The sequence below is a fragment of the Panulirus ornatus genome, chromosome 12 (assembly GCF_036320965.1).
Source record: "Panulirus ornatus isolate Po-2019 chromosome 12, ASM3632096v1, whole genome shotgun sequence".
Taxonomy (NCBI): domain Eukaryota; kingdom Metazoa; phylum Arthropoda; class Malacostraca; order Decapoda; family Palinuridae; genus Panulirus; species Panulirus ornatus.
In genome coordinates this window covers 44,867,270-44,894,627 of record NC_092235.1, presented here as the reverse complement: position 1 = coordinate 44,894,627, position 27,358 = coordinate 44,867,270, and the positions used below count along the sequence as shown (strand labels likewise).

General features: G+C 43.6%; 1 protein-coding gene across 7 annotated transcripts in view; it reads right to left on the bottom strand.

Moving 5' to 3' along the window:
• Window positions 1-27,358, bottom strand: part of LOC139752027 (latrophilin Cirl-like) — a 406,839-nt gene that overhangs the window by 85,568 nt on the left and 293,913 nt on the right. For all 7 annotated transcript variants that reach the window (XM_071667809.1, XM_071667810.1, XM_071667812.1 and 4 more), the window contains exons 8-10: window positions 8,795-9,020; window positions 7,769-7,934; window positions 6,720-6,934 (exon numbers count right to left, since the gene is read on the bottom strand). In XM_071667809.1, coding sequence (XP_071523910.1) covers window positions 6,720-6,934; window positions 7,769-7,934; window positions 8,795-9,020 — 607 coding nt within the window. The remainder of the gene's footprint in view (window positions 1-6,719; window positions 6,935-7,768; window positions 7,935-8,794; window positions 9,021-27,358) is intronic.

Genomic DNA, 27,358 nt, shown 5'->3' with positions numbered 1-27,358 from the left:
AGAATCGCAACTCTCCGAGCCTAACTTGGAATGAGACGCAGTCTTCCCAAGAGTACAAATGACAGAAGGGTCTCAATACAACCACCAGCTGGAGAAAACAATAAGGTCAATCCACAAGCAGTCAGCGTGTTGTCCTTCAGTCACTGGTGAGGAGAGCAGCAGGAAATTGATACATCCTCTCCACGCCTGCCAAAACTATAGTATGAGACTGGTGGGGTTCTGTAAGGCCTGTCTGATCAGACGCTATGCCTGTTGGGTTTCCTAATTCCCCTCCCATGGTCCACTCGGGTACATTACGACCCGGGACATATCTAGTCCCGAAGTCCCGATGCGCGCCTGGTCGAAGCTGTACAGAACCCTGCGTCTCTGGTCTGCGAGATACGGGACTCTGTACAGCTTCGACGAGAGGCGAGCCGGGACTTTAATCCGTGACTGTAAATGAAAATCTACTCTCAATTCCCCTGTCCTCGTTCTCCTGCCCTCAGACGTACCACCCTCATCTTCTGACAACTACTGAGCAGTTCCACTAACACAACGATACCCAAGTTCATCCATTACAAACTAATTAAGTTCCAGTCAGAGAAGGTAACAGTATCCGACTTTCAATTTCCATAAGAGGGTGACGTCTGCACACCGTGCCGTCCCACACTATTCACTCTACAGTTCTCCCGGCAATATTGTTTTCCCCACACGTCTCTGCTACTGTAAACGCCCTTATCTAAGGCCTGCACTCAAGGCTTTCATGTTTAAACGTAAAGTTTGTTTATAACAACATAACACAGCCAGTATCTATTTCCAGCCGGACTGTTACACACCCACATCATTTGCCATGTCACATTCTCCGCTGGAGGAGTTAAGATCTTTGAAATTAGGTGTGATGTAGGTTGTGGTCGTATCTATATTTGGCTCCGCCGATGTTCCAGTGTCAACGTGAGAACGAGGAGTTATGTTATGAAAATGATTGACATTTCTGGAAGATACTGTACCGGGACGAGAACAAGATTGCGCTTTAAACCCCATAATGTTTTATCACAGTCCGTCTCTCGTCCCGGTGTAGCTACACCCGTCAAAATGCAGTTATTACGACTAGTGATCCCTGTGAAGTTCTCTTAGCGTATCAATGATAATTTCCCCAATAAAAAGAACCATATTTGAAGAACTTTATCAGGTATGCTTAACACTTGGCCGATGAGTAACATCCTCCTCGATTCTATGGGCGAGAAACGTGAAATCTAAACGATGGTATGTGACGTGTCAAACAGTGTATGGAGAAAATGGTCATCAAGTCATTCCTTGGGATTATCTGCGCAGCTATGCATTACCTCTTGTCCACTCTGCTCACGGCCATAATTCAACGTAGAATTATTTACCCTCTGTAATGGAGTTCGACATCCAGCCTCGAACATTAGGCAAATCTTTCTGGGTAAATATCTTGCTAAAGTAATCTTGTCAGTACATATCATGACTATAATGAGAGAGCGTATTGGCTACATCGTAATGATGCATCTGGTGTTGTCTTCTATCAGCAGAAAACTACATTCAGTTTGTGTGGACCGCTTTGACCAGGGGAACTTATCAAAATTATCCCCCTGAGCATGACTGTGCGACACTTGGTTATTATGGTCTGGCCTTTAACCTAACCCTCTAATGCCCTATTCATTTGATCAAGAGTCCCAGCAACTTGGACTGTCTATGATAAACAGGTACCGCAACCACTGGCCAGCGAGCACATACCTCCATCCATCTTGCATATAAGAGAAGAAATCTATTCCTTATCGATTTCAATCAGAGACACTGAACTATTAACTTCACATTCATCAAATTTGAAAGAAAGACTAAATGGAAGGAACTGGGACAAGGAACATGCCTGCCACGTTTCAGGTAGACTGGCCCAACAATTAAATAATTCATTGTATTACATAATCTGGTATACATACATCCTTGAAGCAGTAACTGCGAAAAAGAAGAATGGTACAAAAAGGCAAAACAATTGCCTCGCTATGGGTTGAGACAAATCCTTCCTTCCCAGGTAGGACGACATTTCAGTAGTCGAGCAGTGTGTGCCATGCCACCTCCCGGCGGCCACCACCGTCACCCAAGCAAACTTTCGCCCACTTTTTCAGTCGGTAAAACAAGCCATGACGGATACCTTCCTCCCCAGCCTCGTGTTACACAAAATTGATTCATCCATGGCCCATCCTCAACACCTCCATTTACCAGAAGAAAAAAAAATCAATGCATTTCTCGAGAAATAACTACTATACAACCACTCACGATGTATCAAAGAGCCGTGCCATACGATCCGTCCTATGTACCTCCAGCTGCAGCCGTGTTAGGCTTAGCGTAGCTGCTCAGATTCTTCGCCACAGTGCTGCCGTACCTCCTCGGCCGACCCAACTAGTGGTTCCAAGGTTTTAAATCCTCGAGTCTGAGTCAACATATCAATCTTTTCAGAGCCATTACCGTGACGACTCAACGGGCCACGGCAGCAGGAGGCTCGCTGAACACACACACACACACACACACATTCGTCCCTGCATCCGCCACACTCACCACGTTATATCACAGGTGTCATGTTTCTGCGTAAGCGACGTAGCCGGGGAAATAAAAAACTGCAGTCACAAGCTGGGTTTATACTGCTGCCTGTCGTAATACGTGCATCATCACCATGGCTTACTGGTGACGAATCCTCCCCTGAACCTCTGCCTCGGGTCAGGGAAAGCGGTGGTCTGGTTAAGCTGGGATCACATCAAAGTCACTCCGGGATCATGTTCAGCTGTCGTCATGTCACGCTGGAGACATATACCTAAGGCTGAAGGAGGAGGGGAGGGTGCGTCTGTTTATCTGGGGGTCATGTGAAACTTGGGTAACGCCTAACTTTGTCAAAAGCTGAGAGGCTGGGGGGCGGTGGGGGTAGGCGGGGGAGCTGATCAAGTTGGGCTCGAGTTAGGTGGGAGTCGAGCGAGATACACAAACGCTACAACATTCCAGTCAGTCAGCTGAGTGGGTCGTAATATTTCCCTCTCCAAACAACAATCATGCCAGGGTAAACAGTGGCAAAATGTACACTGTATTGTTGTGTAGTGATGACCACAAGGCCCCACCAGAGCCAGCATAACCCTTACCCACCCACACCCTACCTCCAACACTCACAACAAAGCTGGGGTCACTGTGTCTTCTGCTGACGTCAAGTTACTATTATACCAATGTCTTCAAAATTCAAATGAGCGCCTTTAGTGAGACTTGCTGCAATTCATGTTCGTGTAGAAAAAAAATCCTTTTCGCTTCTTTCATTTCATCTCTTCTTTTTTCCCCCTTTTTTTTTTCAACTCGTTATCTGGAAGGAAAATCTTTATTTTCCCCCTATTCTGATTCTCCTGTTTTCGTAGGAGATAATTTCCAGAGGTGTATGGCCCTCCCCTTCCGACAGGTTGCCTCTTCTTGCTGTTTTCTGCTGCTTTGTCCTTCTGACCTTCGTGGCCACATGTAGGGCGGCTGCCAGCCACTTGATGCACCGTAAGAACCAGTACTCACACTGCACAAGGAGCCACCCAGAGTGTTCTTATGGTGGGTTACGCGTCGCTACGGATCACGACCTCCCCGCCACTGTGGTGGAGAGATGGACGGCAGGACTAACTCAGCTGATACAAATGGTGAAGGAACTACAGCAGCAATCAGGAGAAAATACAGTAGTAGCAATCTGGAAGAACTAAACTAATGAGAAAATACAGTAGTATCAACCTGGAGGAACTACAGTAGCAATCAGAAGATACAGAAGTAGCAATATGGAGGAACTACAGTAGCATTCAGAAGATACAGAAGTAGCAATCTGGAGGAACTACAGTAGCAATCTGAAGGAACTACAATACGAATTTGAAGGAACTGCTATAGCAACGTGAAGGAACTAAGAAATCAGGCAAGAGGAATTGCGGTAGTAATGTGATGGAACTAAAACAGGAATATGAAGGAACTCTAGTAATAATCTAAAGGAACTACGGTAGCAATCAGGAGGACATACGGTGGGAATCTGAAGGAACAAAAGCAGTAATCAAGAGGAACTAAAATAGCAAAAAGGAGGAAATACAGTAGCAATCAGGAGGAACTACAGTAGGAATCAGGAGGAACTACAGTAGAAATCTGGAGGAACTACAGCAGCAATTACAGAACACTTCAGAGGTCAGCCGATGGCACTCTACCATAAAATGCTAAAAAACTCAAAGTAGTAGTGTCGTGCAACCACTGATCTAAGAGATACCACCGACAGGGTGTCTGGAGGGTTAGTGACGAAGGCACAAAGACCCAGCACTATAATGGCTGTCAAGTTCCCTTCCCTGGTGTAGGTTGCTGTAATTCATATCTACAGAGGTTTTATACGGCCAAGTATGGAGTCCTGTTTACATAGCTAGGGTGCTCCTTCCTCCACGCCCCTTAACTACAGTCTTCAAAAGCTTTACATAGTCCTCAGCCATCACCTCGTCCTCCCTCTCTCTCTCAAGTTTCCATCTCCCTACAACCTCTCCACCTTTAAGAGTCAGGTCCACAAACACCTCAGGGGTTATAATTAATCTCATTCTTTTTCTCGTTCTATTTTTCTTTCGACCGAGATGGTCATGACGACTGCGTGTCTCGGCCGGAGCCGCACGTCAGTTACCAGAAAGAAAAACAGAATCTACGGCCGAGTGGCAAGTGGCGGCAGCATCAACATGGATCCTAGCCTGCCCAGGTATGGCTCCCATGTTTTACTGTCTGTCGTAATTATTTTTCTTGGAGGAAGAAAAACTTTTCCACGCCGAGGGACATCACAACACAGCGTCAGCCTGCTACCTGACCGTGATCACAGAGCTTATGTGGAGTGTTCAATGGTGCGAGTGAGCACGTATCCATGGAATAACCTTCTACAATAATGAATACGCAGATTACCATCATCAAATGCATGAAATTTCACATTCAGTGCCACAGTAAGGCCAAGTATCCACTCGAGAGACGTACATACGCTGGTCCGGCCCTTCCCTCACATGCACTTCCCCGCCACAAATGACCCTCCACCAGACACTGATACCTACCCCTTACCTGCCCACCAATCCACCTTCCACATTCCATACACCTCCCCAGCTCTCCACGTATCCGGGCGCACTCCGGGAAGCAGAGGGCCCAGCTACCTACCTCTCCCTCACTACCAGGTGGTGTCACGACTCACTATAAAAAATAAACTTACACATGGACTCCGGCCAGACTTGGCGAGATGGGGCTAAACAGTTGATACCAGTGACCCTCGTGGTGGCGTGGCTGGCTTCGCTAGTCACGACCGCTCACTCCTCCTGCACCAGAGGCACCACTCACTGGCTACACTGACGAATTAAACACATCATCCCTACCATTGTTGGAGGATGCTTTAGGAGGCCTCCCAAAATCACGCTGGTGTTGGAGAGCACACGGGCAAAACCACATAATATAAAATGTTACTGACGTTGAACGTAACCTTTTAGCATTCCCACACAACTGTACAACTTGACCCTCGTCCTTCACCAGTAATAGTACAGAGTACTGTGCCAACCTGGCCATGTAACTCCGGCGTCCGTCCCTCCCACGTCTATATTTGTGTTGGTAAGTACATTACGGCCGTTGACCTACCGTGCTGACGTCCTTCTCCACTGAGGTCGATGTACTGACCTCATACTACGCTACTCCTGTCTTATCACTTTCTCAGTACATGTACTGGGTTTCTGTCGATGTGCGTGTGTACGTGGCGGGGCGCGGCATACCAGGAGACTGGGGCCCTCGAAACACCTCTTCTCCGGTATATGAATATTTCGAACTAGTTTTGTCATATACAAAAATCATATGGTATCTACTCTACTGAAAAAACAAATCATTTCTCTAAAAAGAAAAATCTTTTCAAATCATATTTCCCACTTATGCATCAGGAAACTCAAATGTATTGAATAATAAGATACTGAAAAATGATATTAACCCTTTCAAAGGAACGCGGAAACATTTTCATGAATATAATAGCATTATTACTAGAAAAACCAGAATTCCAATAATAAAGTGCCACGTATAAAAATAAGACGCTGTGTAAAGTAAAATAAATGTGAGGAAAAACAACTATGAGATATAAACATTATACCCAAGGGTCGCATCGTCGCGCCCCTGATGTTCACTAACAAATGAAGCTTCACATCAAAGCCTCGACCATCGGTTCGTATTGCTCACCCAACACGAACGGTGAGGACAATCTGCAGTCCCCTTACAAGCGAGGCTCAGGTCACACTCCTCACCGCCGTAAGGATACAGAGTAAATCCTTTAGGCTGTTTCGGAATAACAATCGTCTTTTGTCTCAAGAATTCAGTGATTCATAAACAGAAATGAGAAACGTCCAAGAGACATGAGAGGCTCCCAGCAAGAGCCTGGCCCGTGTGGCCGCCCCTCGCTGCACGTCCCTCCGGCTGCAAATCAACACTAATGGAAGACACCCACCAGCTTAAACAAGTAATAATCACAATGCCAAAACATTTACTGTATATAATGAGCTCATCCTTCTCAGGGAACGAGAAGATTATGAGGGAAAAAATCACGGATGAAGAGATAATAGGACTGCCCCGTTGTTTCACTGTTCACTGTTGTTGGGGTGTTGTTCAGCAGTAGCAAACGCTGTAAAGTCATCGTTGACACAGTACCTTCCCCTTCCCAAACCCCTGAATTTCTTGTTCATACTCACGATAATGACGGCGATGACGGGCCCGACGAAGGCGAAGATGAAGTAGTTGTCGGCGCGCAGCCAGCAGGCCTGGTGGGTGCCGTAGCTGAAGGGGTCGACGACGGCGCTTACCGCTACCACCACCGCCGGGAACCCGTAGGCGGCGGCGTAGTACCAACGCGCCCGTGGTTTCTCTGCCTCGAACACCTCCACCAGCATCACGTATAACTGGAACCCTGTGGGAGGAGGAACCAAACCTGAGCTGGGGTTTACCTAGATGGTAATAAGGGGGTTTAGTGGGTTGTTAGCGTCCCTGATTCTGTGGTGAGGTGCCACTCATGGGCGGCGGAGGAGGGAGGGGAGGAGTGCCACTAACTGGACTGGGCCTAGGGGCTGTGAAGGGGTGTCACTTGATGAATGTGGGCAGCAAAAAAGGGTGCTAAGCGAGAGGTGGCGGTACCAGTTGGCTATGGATCGGAGATGCCACTGGCTGGGCTGTGGAGAGGGTGCCTCTGGCTGGGCCGTGGAGGGGATGTCATCGACAGGGTTATGGGAGGCGTTACTGAAGCAGGTGTGGAGGGCAGTTAGTAGCAGGGCTAAAGATGGAGTCGTAATTGATGAGGTTACGGAAGAATGCTACTGGAGGAGAGGCTGTGAACATGATGCCGCTGGTGGTGTTGTGGAGAAGGGTCACAACTAGAGACAGCGGAGGGGTTGTGAAGGGGGTGGGGGGGGGAGGTGCTGTGGTGGAGAAAAGACATGGCGTTAAGGAGGAGGATCAATGACATCATGACAACTGGTTCCACACACGCGTGGAACATAAAATGCACGTCTGTGTAGACTGTGAACCTTAGGTATCTGGATCACAGACCAAACGCATATGGACCATGGAACACACACGTGACGTACAAGGCCCTGATATCATTCAGCCATAAACTTTACATAAATCAACCAGTACATGCAAAAGGACAATGGACAAAACAATCACTCAAACTCTAGAGTAGGGATGGCACCCGTGCGAGCAGCCTGAAGATTACAGACTCTCCGGAAGGTTGCCATAGTCTACGTACCTTCTAGGAACATCCAAGCGAAGGCGGCGAGGAAGAAGAAATGTAGGAGGCCGGCCACCACACCGCACACCACTGGTTTGTCCGTCTGGTTCACCCCCGCCAGGAAGACGGTCTCGGCGATCAGCAGGCACACACACAGGTTCTTGTGGATGGTGGTCCGGTCGCTCTGTAGGGGGTAAGGTAATGATCAGCTCGTCCCAGTATTTATACAGGGGATGTGTCAGGCAAGATAGTAACGCAAGAGTTAAATGGACGCCGGTCACCGGAACAGTTCTTAGACAAAAAAAAATCAGGAGAGAGGCGCAAACGAAGTCAACACACTTGTGTTAACAGCGGAAATATGACACATTCAATTAGCATGCAGGACATAAAGGTTTGTACTGCAGTTAATACAAAGAACTCACCCTGGGTGGACCAGCAGGGAAATAAACTAACTACTGATGAGTTAACGGATGATCTACCACACAGTACTTCAGTATTTCAGCTACATCCTAACTTCTGGTGCCGGGAGCTCTACCAGGCCTGTCACCACATACAATAAATTGAGTTACACGGGCGTGTGGACGCGGAATTCCAGCTGTTGACTATAGCATTTAATGTGAGATGTAGAACACCGTACGCGCGTGTCAGGTGTTGAGAATTTGTCAGCCTGGATCTCGATACAGTTAAACACAACAGGATAGTCAGCTTCAGTGAAAGCCCTGGTGTTTATATTCTAGAGAGGTGGTTCACGCCATAAGCTCCCGTGTCACCACCTTCATCGCAAAACAAATCCCACGACAACACCCTCCGGCCCTCACCTGTAGCCCTGACACTCGTCTACATCCTACTAAAACCTTACACAACCCTACATAAGTCGCCAGCGGGCATAAGTAAGCTCACACGAAGTCGTGTGGCAACAGCGTGCCGACGACGGTCCCCAGGCCCACACGTCAACACCTCCACTCACGAATAAATCTTAGCCAAGCCGCTGACAGCAAGACAGTAATCTCCGTCACGCCTCTTTTAACACTTGTATCAACTTACCTTGAGGCCCCTGAAGGCGTGAAAGACAATAGTAGCCAGAAGGAGACAGACGATGGAGATGACGCAGCCGACGTAGGTGATGATGGAGAGGGCGAGTTGGTGGGGGTAGGCCAGTGGGGTGGCGTGCACGTCCATCAGAACGGCGAAGTTGGTGAGGTGGTCGCACTCACATACCGTGTGGGAAGTGTTGTAGCGCAGCACCCGGCAGCCCTCCTCCGACCATGAGCTGCAACAAACAAACCAAGTTGGTTGAACAATTTTAAAATTAACATCACATACCAACACAATGGCCAATATGACGGAAGGATGGAAAAAACCGACAACAGTAACATAATGGAATAAATCGTTGTGGGATTAAAAATGGAACCTGTAAATAAGAACAAAAAACTGACAGACAATAGGTATAGAAAACCAACATTGATCAGACAGAGAGACAAGTGAATAAAACACGACCTTAACAAGACAACACCAAAAATTAAAACTTTTACAAAGACAACAAAACTACAGTGGAAAGGTATTGTTAAAACGTGAGATCTGTGGAGTAACGTAAGCCTGACGAAGACGAATGCCGGGATGAAAGTATATAACGTCACGTACACAGAGAAGACATGGACGATATTTCGTACGATAATATTCTTTACGTTACACTGCCACCATCAGCACCACGACACCAGACATTGACTACTGAATCAGTAAATGAGACACGGGGTTTACTGATTGTGTGTGTGTGTGTGTGTGTGTGTGTGTGTGTGTGCGCGAGGCAGTCTTCCATCATTTGTAAACAGGAAGTGATGCCGCTCATCAATCTCGACAGAGCAACAAATCACGATTTTACTGGCAACAACTGGGAAAAATAATGGCCAAATTTAGCCAGATATGCTACACAGATATGTGTAGCATGTTCTCTGTATACAGTACACTATCGTTTCTGATTCACAGTTCACCTCCTTTACAAATAAAACGGACAAACTTGATTAAGATACTAACTGTATATATATATATATATATATATATATATATATATATATATATATATATATATATATATATATATATATAATTTTCCAAAAGAAGGAACAGAGAAGGGGGCCAGGTGAGGATATTCCCTCAGAGGCCAAGTCCTCTGTTCTTAACGCCAATGCGGGAAATGGCGAACAGTTTGAATGAAAGAAATATATATATATATATATATATATATATATATATATATATATATATATATATATATATATATATATCCCGCCTGTTGCACAGGGGTCCCGGGTTCGATCCTGGCTGTTGGAGGTTTGTATGTTCTGTGAAGGTGCGCGTTCATATGCACTTTGTTCGTATATATATATATATATATATATATATATATATATATATATATATATATATATATATATATATAATTCCATACTATTCGCCATTTCCCGCGTAAGCGAGGTAGCGTTAAGAACAGATGACAGCCTTTGAGGGAATATCCTCACTTGGCCCCCTTCTCTGTTCCTCCTTCTGGGAAATTGAAAACGAGAGGGGAGGATTTCCAGCCCCCCGCTCCGTTCCCTTTTAGTCGCCTTCTACGACACGCAGGGAATACGTGGGAAGTATTCTTTCCCCCCTATCCCCAGGGATAGTATATATATATATATATATATATATATATATATATATATATATATATATATATATATATATATATATATATTGGAATGGATGATCGAACTCTTGAACGTTTGCTAATCTGCTTCGTTCTCTTCACAAAGGCTTGATCAGATATGAAAATTAGGCTATAAATATATTCATACCAATATCTTTCAGGACGCAAGACTTCAAATGAATCCTTCATGTGACTCAACCTCATTCAACACTGGCTTGACGTAACCTCATATGAAACCTTCTGGACCTTCACCTTGTGAATTCATCGAGCTTCGTGAGACGTGGCTTTATGCCATTCTTCCAGCGACAAACAAGAGTTTCTATGACGCCTTTATGTGACGTCATCTTATAACTATCCTTGTGACTTGACTTCATATACTTCCTTCGTTTCACGCAACTCTCTTAAAATGTCTTCGAGGAACCACCACATATGATTCCTTTGTCACTTATAGACAATCTGTAACAGGAACTGGAACCACACGATACTGGAGGACGGAGACAGGGAAAACCAAAGGATGGACATCAGATAGAGTAGGGAGACTATAGGAAACGAAAGGGGAGGGACTGCAAGGGTCCAGAGGACGGGGTTAAGGGGGACTATAGGAGACCAAAGGGCGAGGATTGTAAAACAGCAGAAGAGAAACACATGACACTAGGATGGGGCCACAGGAAACCAGAGGTTGAAGACCACAAGAAAAAAAAGGATGGGGACTGATGCAAAATAAAGACAGACCACAACAACACTAATATGACTTCACAGGGAACTATAGGACATAAATAAACAAGAGACCAGGTGCTACAGGAAAATAAAAAGGGCGCCACAAGACTTCAAAAGATGAGGACAGAAAGATGTCTACGTAAATAAACTAATGAGGGAAACCCACATATGTAGGGGATATGAATTCACGGCGAGACGTTGAAGAGAACTGACAAGACTTTTTTTCTTCTTTAAGTGAAGGGCACATATCTTGGGGTAGAAGTGGGAGGAAACCAAATGTAGGGAGAACATTTGGTAGATAAAAAAGGCTGGGTTTAGCAACAACGTAAAACATCCAATAAAACCTTACCTCCCGAAATATCCTCCTTCCACTCCCTCCTCAGCAGCCCCAGAGGTTATAAACAAACGGTGGTGAGTGACGTGACGTCAACAATGTGTGCTGCTGTAAATATTATGATCCCCAGTAAACGAGGAGAAGCTGACGCTGACTAGTATCTGGCCCGGACACCGTGCCTCCACCACTGGCAGGGGATAACCACACCACCTCCAGCCCCCGACACCGTGCCTCCACCACTGCCGAGAGAAAACCACACCTCCTCCAGCCTCCGACACCGTGCCTCCACCACTGCCAGGGAATAACCACACCATCTCCAGCCCCGACACCGTGCCTCCACCACTGCCAGGGGATAACCACACCACCTTCAGCCCCCGATACCGTGCCTCCAACACTGCTAGGGGATAGCACCACCTCCAGCCCCCGATACCGTGCCTCCACCGATAAGTGATAACCACCATCTCCAGCCCCCGATACCATGCCTCCAACACTGCTAGGGGATAACCACACTATCTCCACAGTTACAAAATAACCACAAACGTGAGGTAACTACATTCGTAAGACAACTCAACCACCAAAAGCTGAATATCAAGTAAACTGTGGTTATAACCCCTTCCAACTGCCATGCAAAAGAAAAAAAAAAAAACTTCAGGATTACTCTATGCAGAATATAACTACGACTTCACCAGAGGATATGAATCAATAAAATGTGAGGATGTGGTATGTAATATTGATGATAGAATTGTGATAAAGACCATCACTATTTGCCTTGCCTGGCATACGTGGGAGAGGGCAGGAGAAAAGGTAAGAGTAACACTGAGAAAAATGTTGAATGGAAAAAAAAGAAAGAGTGAGGGACAGTGGAATGGGAAAGTGGACAGAAAGTCGAGAGAAATCTGGGAGAGCCCAAGATAAAGGAAAAACTCAGATACCAATGAAAAATCATTCTTTCTCCAACTAGGGAGTAGCCACGCCCGAGAATCCAAAACTACACAACTACAAAAGCTAACACGTTTTCGTAAGAGGAACAAAAACGACGAACAGAATTCCTGGCAAAGCGGATCGTGTGTAAAAGATGAAGATGACACACGTGCCCAGGACATGTGTCTGCATGAGAGAAGAAGGGCGGCGCCCTACCAACGCTCCTTACACACACACTACTCCACCAGCAGCGAATGTTAACTGGTCCCGTAGGAGGACAGCCAGGAGGACCAGTAGGCCGCCCTCGCTCCAACTCCGCCGCAACAACAATATACACTACAACGTCTAGCGTTTGTCTTTTGTTCGGCTCATCCTACTAAGTCTCTCACCCTCTCATATCTCATTACGTACACGTAGGGAGCTAATGAAGTACGTTTGTCAGTCTGTATGTTTGTCTGTTTCAAGGAGACACTGTCTCCCCGCTTCAAGTCTCTCTATCCTTACTGAAGATTTCACCCCTGTCATTGCTACACCATCTCCCTTAAAGCAGAATCTTGATAACGACCTTATAATATATCTGTCAGACTATTGAATAAATTTTGATGGAATTTCGGCTTAACTTAAATAATCACTGAATCTCGTTAAAGACCCTTTAATATATGTCAGACAATTCAAAAAAATTTTCATGGGATTTTCAATATTAGCTAAAATAATCATCCAATGATTACCTTAGCTTAACAAAAGACCTCCGACATCTGTCATTTTCACTGGTAAAATTGAACTTATGACGCAAACCACATAAAATGTAATTTGCAGCCTCATATTACCAGCACAAAATAGACAGCCTAGGTAAGTATATGAACATTATAATTCTCGATAAAATGGATAACTTTTCTGTAATATGATTGTAGCCTGTATATGTAGCCCATGTATATATGCATAAAACACGTGTAGCCTCACGTACAATGCACAGCCTCCCATGTACAATATGTAGCCGAATATATATATATATATATATATATATATATATATATATATATATATATACTGGAAAGGATGTTTACCAAATGGCGTCCTAGCTTCGTTCTCTTCGATGTATATCAACTGACTGTTATATTTCTCTCTTGTGTCTTTCCTGATGATGTGATTATTACTCGAAAGTGCACTTGGGAACTGATCGTGTTTCATTTTTCCCGTGGACTCATAGGCATTTTTCCTGTGGACTCATAGGACTATATATATATATATATATATATATATATATATATATATATATATATATATATATATATATATTATCATTATTGTTATACCTCGTCGCTGTCTCCCGCGCTTGCGAGGTAGCGCAAGGAAACAGACGAAAGAATGGCCCAACCCTCCCACATGCATATGCATATACATACACGTCCACACACGCACATATACATATCTATACATTTCAATGTATACACACACACATATATATATATATATATATATATATATATATATATATATATATATATATATATATACATACACAGACTTATACATATTTACAGAAGTACATAATTCATACATGCTGCCTTCATTCATTCTCGTCGCCACCCCGCCACATATGAAATGACCATCCCCTCCTCCCGTATGCGCGCGACGTAGCGCTAGGAAAAGACAACAAAGGCCATATTCGTTCACACTCAGTCTCTAGCTGTCATGAATAATGCACCGAAACCACAGCTCCCTTACCACATCCAGGCCCCACAAAACTTTCCATGGTTTACCCCAGACGCTTCACATGCCCTGGTTCAATCCAATGACAGCAGGTCGACCCCGGTATACCAAATCGTTCCAATTCACTCCATTCCTTGCACGCCTTTCACCCTCCTGCATGTTCAGGCCCCAATAGCTCAGAATCTTTTTCACTCCATCCTTCCACCTCCAATTTGGTCTCCCACTTCTCGTTCCCTCCACCTCTGACACATACACCCTCTTTGTCAATCTTTCCTCACTCATTCTCTCCATGTGATCAAACCATTTCAATACACCCTGTTCTGCTCTCTCAACCACACTCTTTTTGTTACCACACATCTCTCTTACCCTATTATTACTTACTCGATCAAACCACCTCACACCACATACTGTTCTCAAACATCTCATTTCCAACACATCCACCCTCCGCCGCACAGCTCTATCTATAGCCCACGCCTCGAAACCATATAACATTGTTGGAACCACTATTCCTTCAAACAAACCCATCTTTGCTTTCCGAGAAATGTTCTCGCCTTCCACATTTTTCAACGCTCCCAGAACTTTCGCCCCCTCCCCCACCCTATGACTCACCTCTGCTTCCATGGTTCCATCCGCTACCAAATCCACTCCCAGACATCTGAAACACTTCACTTCCTCCAGTTTTTCTGCATTCAAACTTACCTCCCAATTGTCTTGTCCCTCACCCCTACTGTACCTAATAACCTTGCTCTTATTCACATTCACTCTCAGCTTTCTTCTTTCCTATGAGTCCACGGGGAAAATGAAACACGATAATCAGGGGAGATACAAGAGAGAAACATAACAGTCAGCTGATATACAACGAAGAGACGTAGCTAGGACGCCATTTGGTAAACATGCGAATGTCCACGACAGACAACGAGCGTATCATAAACTATTATGTGGACAAGAAGGTGAATTGTCTACAAATTTTATCAATAAAGCTATCCATTTTATATATACCATCACTAATATTAAGATTTTAATTCTTTGTGTATTTAATAATAGAAGATTCAATGATGCTTCTCGCGGTACTGGAGTTACAGTTAATAACTGAGGTGGCATTACTCCAGTCAATACAATGATCATAGTTTTTAACATAAAACAAGGCATTTGATTCTTGTCCCGTTCTTATACTATATTTATGTTGCTAAAGTCTAACAGAAAGATCCTTAACACTTATGATGTCTAGCTTAATTGGTATATCAGGCTTTTCCCCGAAGCTTAACTCATATAATACCTTATGCAGCGTATAAATAAAAAAAAGGGTACCCTAACATAGATGCGTTAGCCTAACAAATTATGTTGTCTAATACTATACGTGTAGCCTAACCATTATGTCGCCAAACATAACACTAGCAGACTTACAAAATATGTCGCCGGACATAAAATACAAGACCAAACAATTTTAGGAGCTTTACATAATACATGTACCGAAATAATTTGTCATCTATAATATATGAGTAGCCTATTACAATCCGCGTCGATGTTTGCAGAGTTTAATAGAGAAAATCGGTGTAGCCTTAAACGGATAATATTCGTAGCCTAACTGGTTACCAAACTGGAGCCGTTGGCAACACGAGGGTGGGCCACTGAAATTCATAGTTCTTTCCCTACACCTCAGAGCTTTGGTTCTCTCTGCCATCTCATGTCTTTCCTTACAACTACGACCTGTTAAGTTTTCCATTTCTGGTTCTTAAAATATCTGTCAGTCCATCCAATTACCCTTCTTCATATTTCAACCAAGGAATGGTTTCGTTGTGTCCTTCCTTTCGTGAATGGCAACTCAAACATAAAAGAAAAGGATTAAACATTATTCAGCGTCAACTACACACATCCAGCTTAGGCTCTCTGACATGGTAGCAAAGTCGCCGCATGTGGTCACTGTCATTATCGTACTGAGCAACTGACGTTAACCTTACAGTGACCTCAAACTGACTCAGGAGTCCTACTCATGTCAGAGGCGGCCGCTTTCAACCTTTACGACAAAAGGCCTGTCTTCCAGTCGATTCAGAACATTACTCCCCGCCAGCATTTGACGAACAGCTACCTGCAGTATCTACCATCCGCGAGTCTATAAGAAAAGCATCAAGGGTGCAGTGTAGCTGCACTATTCAATGCCACAACACTCTCTGACAGTAACCTCTGGGATGGTGCCAAAAATGAGTCACAGGTTGCTACATATGGCCGCTGTAATTATCGCATTACGCAACTGACAATAACTTCACACTGACCCAGGGGTCCTACTCAGGTCCCGCAGTCCCGCTTTCTTTGGTCTCCCGCGAATGAATATATTTGCATAATGCTCAAGAGTCATCGTCACCTACTGGGATCTCACACACACACACACACACACACACATATATATATATATATATCGCTTCAAACCACAAGTGTGCCACTGGTGCCTGAATACGTATGGGACTACGTGACTCTCACAGTCTAAGAGCCCTTGATAACTCTCCACTGGTATGTAACATTTCCTCTCTCACGGCCTCCCTTCGGCACGACTCAGGCGGGTTATCATCACCACCCGTCTAGAGAAGCGCCTTGAATTGCGGCCACGTCTTCCTGCGGCAAAAGGCATGAACAGCAGTTTTCCAACGATTCAGGACCAAGGTACACTACCTCTCCTTCCTCCGGAATATCTAGATCAGGTAGCAACGAACCACTCCAACAGGACGCCTACCTCACCTGCACCTACACCAGCACAATAGGAACTCCTACCCAGCCTGCCTCTATCATCTCACTTGATCTCGCCTTCTTACCTTAATCCTACACCATCTTTACCAGCTCAGCTCCCGTACATCTTATATGCTGTTATTATCTCGTGTTTCTGCACACCTTTCTCAAATCTTAACATTCACCAAAGAACTTAGACAACACCTCTGAACAAAAGGAAAAAATGTATAACTAACCAAACAACGATAGCATACGGTATTTTATGAACTAAGGTTGAGTTTCCGCTGCATGAGGGACTTTTTAATATTTCAATATTTTTTTTGACTTACTGTGTCACCCCAACATACACAACCCCACTGCGGGACTTGTCAAAATATATTTATTCCCATGCCTTGTTATCTTTTTTTTCTATACACACATACGTGTGCAGATCTACTGTATACGACAATACTGTATATCTGCACACGTATGTGTGACAAACCTCACATATATATCAATTCTGGCGAGTAAAGGCCGTCGCCAAAGCCGACTCTGCCAGACGTACGATTCAACCCCCTTTCCACCCAGCAATATGACTGTGTAAACGTGTTCAGTTTACTAGACCGATATAATTTCCTTACACGTATAAAAGTATATGCAACTTTTTTGCACAATAGTATGTCTCATACTGAAAATTACGGACGCTATATTTTCATAATTATTCTTCTATTTTCAGTAATAGCTTTTTGTAAAATACACCTCGAAACAAGGATCATAAGACATTTAATTCCTCATCATGATCGCCTTCAGTATTTTTTCCAATATATACATCATACCATCCCGTATGTATTCACTATCTACAACACAAGACACCAAACTCCATCTCATGAACTTATGGAGCCTGCCCCTTGATGCTGACTGCGGTTCCTTCACATAATACTTTTTGTTTGTAACTAACATGTCCATCCAATCATCAAAATACTCTAAAGAAATAGTCAATTTCCTTAGAATTATCGATGAAAGGAAAAACCCTGTTATACCTAAATTCCCTCTCTCAATAACAAATTGAACTGGAATAAACCTTGGTATCATCCCCCATAAGCCCAAAGGGGCAACTGACGAACGTGACAAAGCACTTCCTTTCCTCACACTAGCACCCGGGATCATCTTTTTCCTCACTGCGTCCACTTGATTCCCTATCACTCTCCTCTTGTATATCCGGGTCAAACGCATCTGACAAGCCCATGTACACACTTCGGCTTTGATATAAGGCCCTGTTATTTCACACAACTCGGCACTGTGATGGTAACTGGCCACTGGAATTATGTGAATCCTAACATTAATATCCCTACGGCCCAGCGCGGACTTTTGAAAATGATCCCACATATGCGATGCTCACACTCAACGGTCGGCGGCGGCGGGTCCCTCATATGGGATTTCAGAAGTCAATGGTTTAATGACCACTTAAAATGAAAATTTCTCCATACGTACATATATATATGTATATATATATATATATATATATATATATATATATATATATATATATATATATATATATATATATATATATTGTAACTATAAACGTCATCGGTCGATCTCTAAATTCTAACACATTATCTCAGGATATTTCCAAGGCAAATTACTACTTAAAAGAACACCAACATGTGCTGTAAGGAATTCTGGTCAACAAAATTCTTTAAATTTAAAGAATAAGAGGTACAATTTAAGAAATTTCTATCAAACATTTTCTCATTACTTTTTCTAACTTTTTAAATTCCAAAACAATATTTTGTACAATGTAAATCAGTATTACTGAAAACCAAAATAATATGAGGGTCGACGGTATTTCTATGAGATATTCTTAGAAAATGTACATCTCAGTTTGTTATTTCTGTGTTAAAAGCGAACATCAACTTCTCCCTCCTGCATTAAGGCAGATATCAATGAATTACAAGATGCTATCAATGTATTGGTAAACTGACATTCATGATTAGAAACCACTTCAACATCTCTTTCGGTGAACGAACATACAACCGCCACAAAATACGCAGCCAAGGTACATTATCTAACCATCATCACTGAAAAAAATAAGGTACTCTTACTTCTCGACAGATGCAGTTTCCATAAATCAGAATAACTGAGGCAGCCTGTGATCGACTGTAATGATTCCTTTTTTTGCCATGCTTGTCCGTGATGAGTCTATATGATCTAACCTTGTTAATAACTTTGAGATGTCAAGTTTCTTGATAGCACACAACTTGATTTCGAATGAGGCTTAAGCATTACAGTGCTGTGGCGATATCAACTTAATGAAGTCAACACTAAGAGATGTCACTGAAAAAAAAAAAAAATAGTGTGCTAAACAAAGGGTCACTACAGCCAAAAGTTTCGTTCTTCTGTTAACACGATCAGAAAGAGCGTTGAGCGGCGCTGATTGGTTGCCTAAATCAAGCAACTGGAAACACAGGCGAACTGTACTGATTGGCCGACTGGGTCTGGGGTGCGATTTGATTATCTTATGCCTTATAAGTGATATGACCAAAAAAGTACGAGGGCCTCTTCAAATTGGGATATTTTTAATTATAGTGCAATATGGATTTTTATTTCGTTTATATATATATATATATATATATATATATATATATATATATATATATATATATATATATATATATATATATATATATATCATTGCCAAATACTGTAGGGAATGCAAAGTGTAATACAAGAATAAAATTCAAAGACTATCATTACTCTTACAATTCTTTTACCTTAGTTCTTATGGTCTTACTTGCCTGTCCGCTCTCTTGTCCCTCTTACCATTCTTCATCTGTTAATCCCTGCTAGTCATATAACATCTTCACAAGGTCCACGATTACCATTTATTTTTCTGTGTTTACTCGTGTTGTCTCCACTATGTTTCCTTTAGTTTCCGCTAAATTTCCCCTTCTGTTCCCAGCAGGTTCCCATCTGGACTTGGAAGACACAAAACGAGACCTTAAAAGAGGCAGGCCCCCCAAGAGAGGCAAGCGGATGGCGCGGCGCTGCTGCAGCAGGGGCGGCCGGCTCCCTGTGGCTAGACTGCTCCGCTGGCTCCAGGGTGTTAGCACTCAGTTAGATGACTGTCTCGGGTGAGAAGTAAGTACTGCCAGGTTATCACACCGACACGTTTGGAGGTGAGCGAGGTTGGATCAACCTGATGTTCATCATCACGGCTGTTGAGAGCTGCCTCAAAACCCACGAGTTAAGAAGGCCAGATTATGGGTATACACCAGTGTGAGGTGTGTGTTGGGGGAGGAGGGTCTGGCCTGGGGATGGGGGGTGAGACAGCCAGTACACAAGATCCGGCACACGACGGACTTCGAGGGGCTGGCAGTACACACACGGACTGGGGCGGAGACATATACCCGAGACACGATAAAATCCGAAGGTTGATGCAACTCAGAAAGTTACATCTTTTTCGTCACACTTGGACGTGGGGTAAAACGCGAGGACCCACGCTCAACCTCCTTGTCGCATACAGGGAACGTAATAGTAATAATCAATGAAACTGACCACTTCTGAGTCATTTCTAAGAAGCCCGTCGAAACTAATAACCAACATGAACATAAAAACACCAAACTCAGCTAAAAGATACAGTCCGATTTCCATTTGATGATATGGTTGTCACTATTCAAATAACTTATCACAGAGTAAATTCACACACACACACACACACACACACACACACACACACATATATATATATATATATATATATATATATATATATATATATATATATATATATATATATATATATATATACTTTTTTTGCCAGCAGGTGCAGATGTCCGGCCGTCTCTCGCCTGATAGCGTCAACAAAAAGCTCGACATCTCGGAGAATGTAATCTACCAGCTGATCTCTGTGATGTGCCGCTCGCTCCTCCCACTCACTCCCTCAGCCCCCCCCCCCCTCTCTCTCTCTCTCTCTCTCTCTCTCTCTCTCTCTCTCTCTCTCTCTCTCTCTCTCCACTTACCTTCCTCATGCTCACAAGTACTTATTCCTTTATACTTTCTCGGTCTTATCTCCTTCCTCACTATGCCCCTCCTATCCTTCTACGGAAGCTTGGTGCGAGACAAAGCAGTGAGGGGTTGAAGACCTCCGCTGAAACTATCGTACGGTAAACCTCTTTATGTTGTCACAACACTAGCTCCTGCTCTCGTTTGCTTATTGCCTTCCTACTTCCATATTCATCTCTTTCCTCTCTACTTCCTCTTTCTGTTCTCCCCTTCATCCTCCAGCACATCTTCTTCTACCTCTCCCAGCATCAGAGCCGCGTCATACATGGATGTTTCTTACTGTCATTTCTAACGACCGCAGGAATTAAAATTACCTCTCCTGGTCACACTGCACAGGGAGCATCGCTTGATGTCTATGCAGAACCTGCAGACTCTCAGGTCCCTAGCCACGACCTTCACACTTTACAATTCTACAGCCACGATCCCTATACTTTTCAATGACCCAGCCACAACCTCTGCACCAACCAGTTCATCCCTTCGGCATCCGGAAAGAAAAACCCATTCTAGCTGTGCTGTTATGGCTCATGTTTACGACTTGTTTAAAATTCAAGGGAGAGAGAAAAATCTCTTTGCCTGGTCTGGAAAAGAAGAAAACGGAGAGTGCCACGATCCAGGCCAGACTAGCACAAGCTCGTAACCCTTGTTAGATCAGTACGTTGCTTGTCGGTGCTTTACCCTAGCGCATGAAGTCACAGATTGCCACTGAGCCTTTGCTCTCGCTCGTCCGTGACCCGGGGAGCGATAGGTGGGTCGAGCATTGTGTTTGGTCTACCCCGTACAGAGCGACGGGAGACGCGCGCGGAATTAACTAGCTATGGAGGAGTGAATTTGCATCAACTGCAGCCTCAAGGATGCCCCCCAGCCCATAAGGTTTACAGACGCTTTAGTCTGGATACTGCCTGCTGCTGGCCTTCACCCATCCCATACTTAGCCTCACAGCCAACCCTACCAACCTTGCCGCACACACGAACGCACGCACGTATACACACTTAAATCTCCTTCCAGAAAAATCCCTGATCACAGTCACACCAACATTCATCTGAACAAACTGTCTGCTAAATCCCTGACATCACTGCATGTGGAAGGTCTCAGCCTTTATACGATAAGGAAAGGAGGATTTGATCCCACAAAAATAATACATTAAAAGAAAACAGATGAAAATACTGTTGTTCCATAAATTTGTTGACCATGAGAACACAGATCCTGATGCTACTGTTTGTAGCGCGGACTTCTGAGTTTAGCAGACTGTGTGAAAGGAGGAAGTTGGGAGTTAATGTTCATACAAGTTTTGAAATTCTGCAAGGGTTAGAAAGAGTTAGAGACAGACAGGTATGAATGTGAGTTTGAAAAGCGAGAGCCTGAATGAAGTCGAGTGTTTAAGACATCTGGCAGAAGGCATGGCAGCAGATGGAACTAAGGGAGTTGTGGGTGAGGGAGCAAAGGTCCAGCATGCAACGAGCTGTGTGGGCAAGGGAGATCGCAGTTTGCAAAGGCAAAATTGGGTAAGGTTGACGGTATACTAGTTCCAACAGTCTTGTATGCGCGCGCGTGTGTGTGCGTGTGCGTGTGTGTGTGTGTGTATATATATATATATATATATATATATATATATATATATATATATATATATATATATATATATATATATATATATCACGACTGTCTCCCCAAGAACCAGAGGAGAGAGCCGGAGAGAACCATAGAGAGACAAGAGACACATTAGTCTGTTATAAAGTCCCTCACTACCTTCTCAACATCTACACCGCTAAACTTGGCACAGGATACTTTCTCCTGAGGTTCGATGAAGCCAGGGTAACAATGATGCCTAAACCAGGAAATCCAGGTATTGACCCATCAACTTCTTAAGAAGTACCAGAGAAAAAATGCGAGAGAATAATTACCAATAAATGATGGCGGCACCAGGAAAACAAAGACCTACCCATCCAGAGTCAGTATGGTTTGCACAGGGGTAGAAGCACCATCCCTGTGATCGCCATCGTTGGGGAGATAAGAATGCACTGCCCAACGAACAAGGGATAATGTGCACACGTATGTCACGAGACACAAGCAAATGGACTTCGACAAAATGAGGACGAGCATCTCCGGCACAAACAGTTACAGACAGGCCTCCGGAAACGACCAAGAAATTTCGGCGTAATTTCAAAACCAACATGCCGCCGTGACGTTACCCGGTGTCAGTCAGGCTCCTCCAAGGTAGCGTCCTGTTCCCCACGCTGTTTAATATTAACACAGCAGATATCCCCCTCAGCTCCAGTATGGAACATGCGTAGTTAAAGGGATCCAGTCTGAACAGCTATGGAATAAACTAAAAAAAAAAACCGACAAACAATTTCACACGAGTCATGGTAAGGAGAATAAAACCCAGCAATAAAGTAACAAAGGTAAACTAAAAAGTGTTGAGCAACTCGGCCGCACACTAACATCACGCGATGCAGACATTATAAACAGCGGAACTCCACAAGGTAGAGCAGCGTGAACAAGCTTGTGTAGATTCTGACACCTCCCGAGAAGGGGCTATGAAGTGGACTTCTTCGCAACACTACTCATCTCGCCTTCAAGTCACATATGCTGATGCTGCAAAGGGAGCAAAATATGCCCCTATGATTCGGTACAACTGATAACTACTCCGATATCGAAGACCAGCATCAACGACTTCATGTAAAACCAACCAGTAAATAACCAAGAGAAACAACTAAAAACCAGGGGTCACTGTGGACACAAACCAGATATATTCAAGACTTCGACATCAACACAAATATGAACACCCATCTGGTTCCCACGGAGCCTGAACGTTTTGAAAGACGCTCCAGTCACACATGATATACACAATGAACAATTCTCAGCCGAGCATAAGCAATTTCCTTCCTAAACCAACAAACAATATCGTTACACAGACATCCAGTCGTCCGAAAGCATAAGAATGAGGCATCAAAAATACGTAACCAAAAAACCATCCACACACTTCAGTTACAACATAAATATGTACAAAACAATCATCTGTTTCTCGGCTTTATCTTCCCTGTCCATCCCTTTCTTTTTCCCTTCTTTAGCAGCTGATTGGAGAAAAAAAATGAGAAATAATCTTGTCCTTAGTTTTCGTAAGGGATAATAAAGGAGGGGAGGATTTCAAGCCTTGCTTCAACCTTAGCATATACTGCAGTTGCAGGTATGTGGGCAACATTTTCTCTCGCCTATCCGGAAGGATGATATAACAAACATACATATAACGGAAAGACCCGACGAGCACTAAAAAACTACCTTCCAACTCGGTCTTAAACGCCATACCATCACACATATTCGCATTTTAAACCACAATCCCTTAATATAAAAGATTTACACTTTCACGTCAACGATCTAGACATGACGTATCCCTACAACACTACAAACACCAGTAGAAGATATCTGAAGGCCCTTCATGCGCATGATACAATTATCACACAATGTTCAGTTGCCCCACATAGGTAAACACACATCACTACACTATAAGACCTGTCATCCAGCCCACTGTACATGACCAACTTCCTGAGCGCTGCGGGAGCCCTATAGAAGATAGACACTTCTCTGAAGGCTTCGACACAAACGTTAACAATAATAATGAAGATCTGTGTTTAATTACCACCTCAAACTACACATTTGTCACACACACACACACACACACACACACACACACACACACGAGGTAGCGCAAGGAAACAGACGAATGGAACAGCGGATGGAACCATGGAAGCGGAAGTGGATCATAGGGTGGGGGAGGGGGCGAAAATCCTGGGGGCCTTGAAGAATGTGTGGAAGTCGAGAACATTATCTCGGAAAGCAAAAATGGGTATGTTTGAAGGAATAGTGGTTCCAACAATGTTGTATGGTTGCGAGGCGTGGGCTATGGATAGAGTTGTGCGCAGGAGGATGGATGTGCTGGAAATGAGATGTTTGAGGACAATGTGTGGTGTGAGGTGGTTTGATCGAGTGAGTAACGTAAGGGTAAGAGAGATGTGTGGAAATAAAAAGAGCGTGGTTGAGAGAGCAGAAGAGGGTGTTTTGAAGTGGTTTGGGCACATGGATAGGATGAGTGAGGAAAGATTGACCAAGAGGATATATGTGTCGGAGTTGGAGGGAACAAGGAGAAGAGGGAGACCAAATTGGAGGTGGAAAGATGGAGTGAAAAAGATTTTGTGTGATCGGGGCCTGAACATGCAGGAGGGTGAAAGGAGGGCAAGGAATAGAGTGAATTGGAGCGATGTGGTATACCGGGGTTGACGTGCTGTCAGTGGATTGAAGCAGGGCATGTGAAGCGTCTGGGGTAAACCATGGAAAGCTGTGTAGGTATGTATATTTGCGTGTGTGGACGTAGGTATATACATGTGTATGGGGGGGGGTTGGGCCATTTCTTTCGTCTGTTTCCTTGCGCTACCTCGCAAACGCGGGAGACAGCGACAAAGTATAATAAATAAAAATATATATATATATATATATATATATATATATATATATATATATATATATATATATACATAAATTCATACTTGATCGCCGTTTCCCGCGTTAGTGAGGTTACACCTGTAACGAACGAAAGAAGGCCGCACTCGTTCACATCCATTCTCTAACTCTCATGTGTAGTGCACCGAAACCACAGCTCCATATTCATAAACAGGCCACACAGACCTTTCCATGGTTTGCCAAGCCCGCTTAACATGCCATGGTTCAGTCCATTGACAGCGTGTTGACACCAGTATACTACATCGTTCCAACCACTCTATCCCGGGCTCGAAATTTCACCTTCCTGCATGTTTAGGCCTCGATCGAGCAAAATCTTTTTCACTTCATCCTTCCATATCCAATCTGGTCTCTCTCTTCTTGTTCCCTCCACTTCTGACACATATATCATATTTCAACATTTCCCTACTCATTCTCTCCATATGTCTAAACCATTTTAACACCCCCTCTTCTGCTCTCTCAGCTGCACTCTTTTTATCACCACACATCTCTCTTACCCTTTCACTATTTACTGGACCAAACCACCTCACACCACATATTGTCCTCAAACATTTCATTTCCAATACATCCACCATCCTCCGCACATCCTCATCTATACCTTATGCCTCGAATCCATATAACATTGTTGGAGGCAATATGCCTTCAAACATACCCATTTTCATCCTCCCATATAACGAACTCTCATTCCACACATTCCTCAATGCTCCCAGAACCTTCGCCTTCTGTCATATCCTATAACTCACTTCCGCTTCCATGATTCCATTTGCCGCCATGTCAACTTCCAAATATCTAAAACGCTTCACTTCTTCCAATTTCTCTCCACTCAAAATCACATCCCCATCTAACCTGTCCCTCTACCTTATTTCTAATCACATTTGCTCTCAACTTCCTCCTTTCACACTCTTCTAAACTCAAGTCACAAACTTCTGCAGTTTTCCACTCGAATCCACCACTTGTACTGTATCATCAGCAAACAACGACTAACTCATTTCCCAGGCCCTCTCATCCCCTACAGACTGCAAAGTCGACTCGGTCTCAAAAACTCTTGTATTTACATCCCTTACCACCTCATCCATAAACAAATAAAGCAGCCATGGTGACATCACACACCCATGCTAAAGACCAAACTTCACTCGGAACCACTCACTCTCCTCTGTTCTACTAGTACACACGCCTTAGACTCTTGATAAAAACCTTTCTGCAGCTCACAGCTTTCCTCCCACACCATATATTCTTAAAGCCTTCCACATGGCATTTTATATGCTTTCTCAAGATCCATAAACGCTACATACAAATTCTCCTATCTCTCTTAATCATTCTATTTCTTACAATCCTTCTTTAAAGCAAACACCTGATCCACACATCCTCTACCATCTCTGAAACCAAACAGTTTCTCACCAATCTGCTATTCTGTATATGCCCTCACCCTCTCAATCACTACTCTCCCTTACAACTTGGCAGGTACACTCAACAAACTTGTTCCTCTGTAGTTTGAACACCCATCTTTATCCCTCTTGCCTTTAGACACTGGTGATACACATGCATTCCGACAATCCTGAGGCACCTCCCCATGATATATATATATATATATATATATATATATATATATATATATATATATATATATATATATATATATATAAATATATATATATATATATATATATATATATATATATATATATATATATATATATATATATATATATATATATACATTTTTTTTTAAACTATTCGCAATTTCCCGCGTTAGCGAGGTAGCGTTAAGAACAGAGGACTGGGCCTTTTTTGGAATATCCTCACCTGGCCCCACTCTGTTCCTTCTTTTGGAAAATTAAAAAAAAAAAAAACGAGAGGGGAGGATTTCCAGCCCCCCGCTCCCTCCCCTTTTAGTCGCCTTCTACGACACGCAGGGAATACGTGGGAAGTATTCTTAATCCCCTATCCCCAGGGATAATATATATAT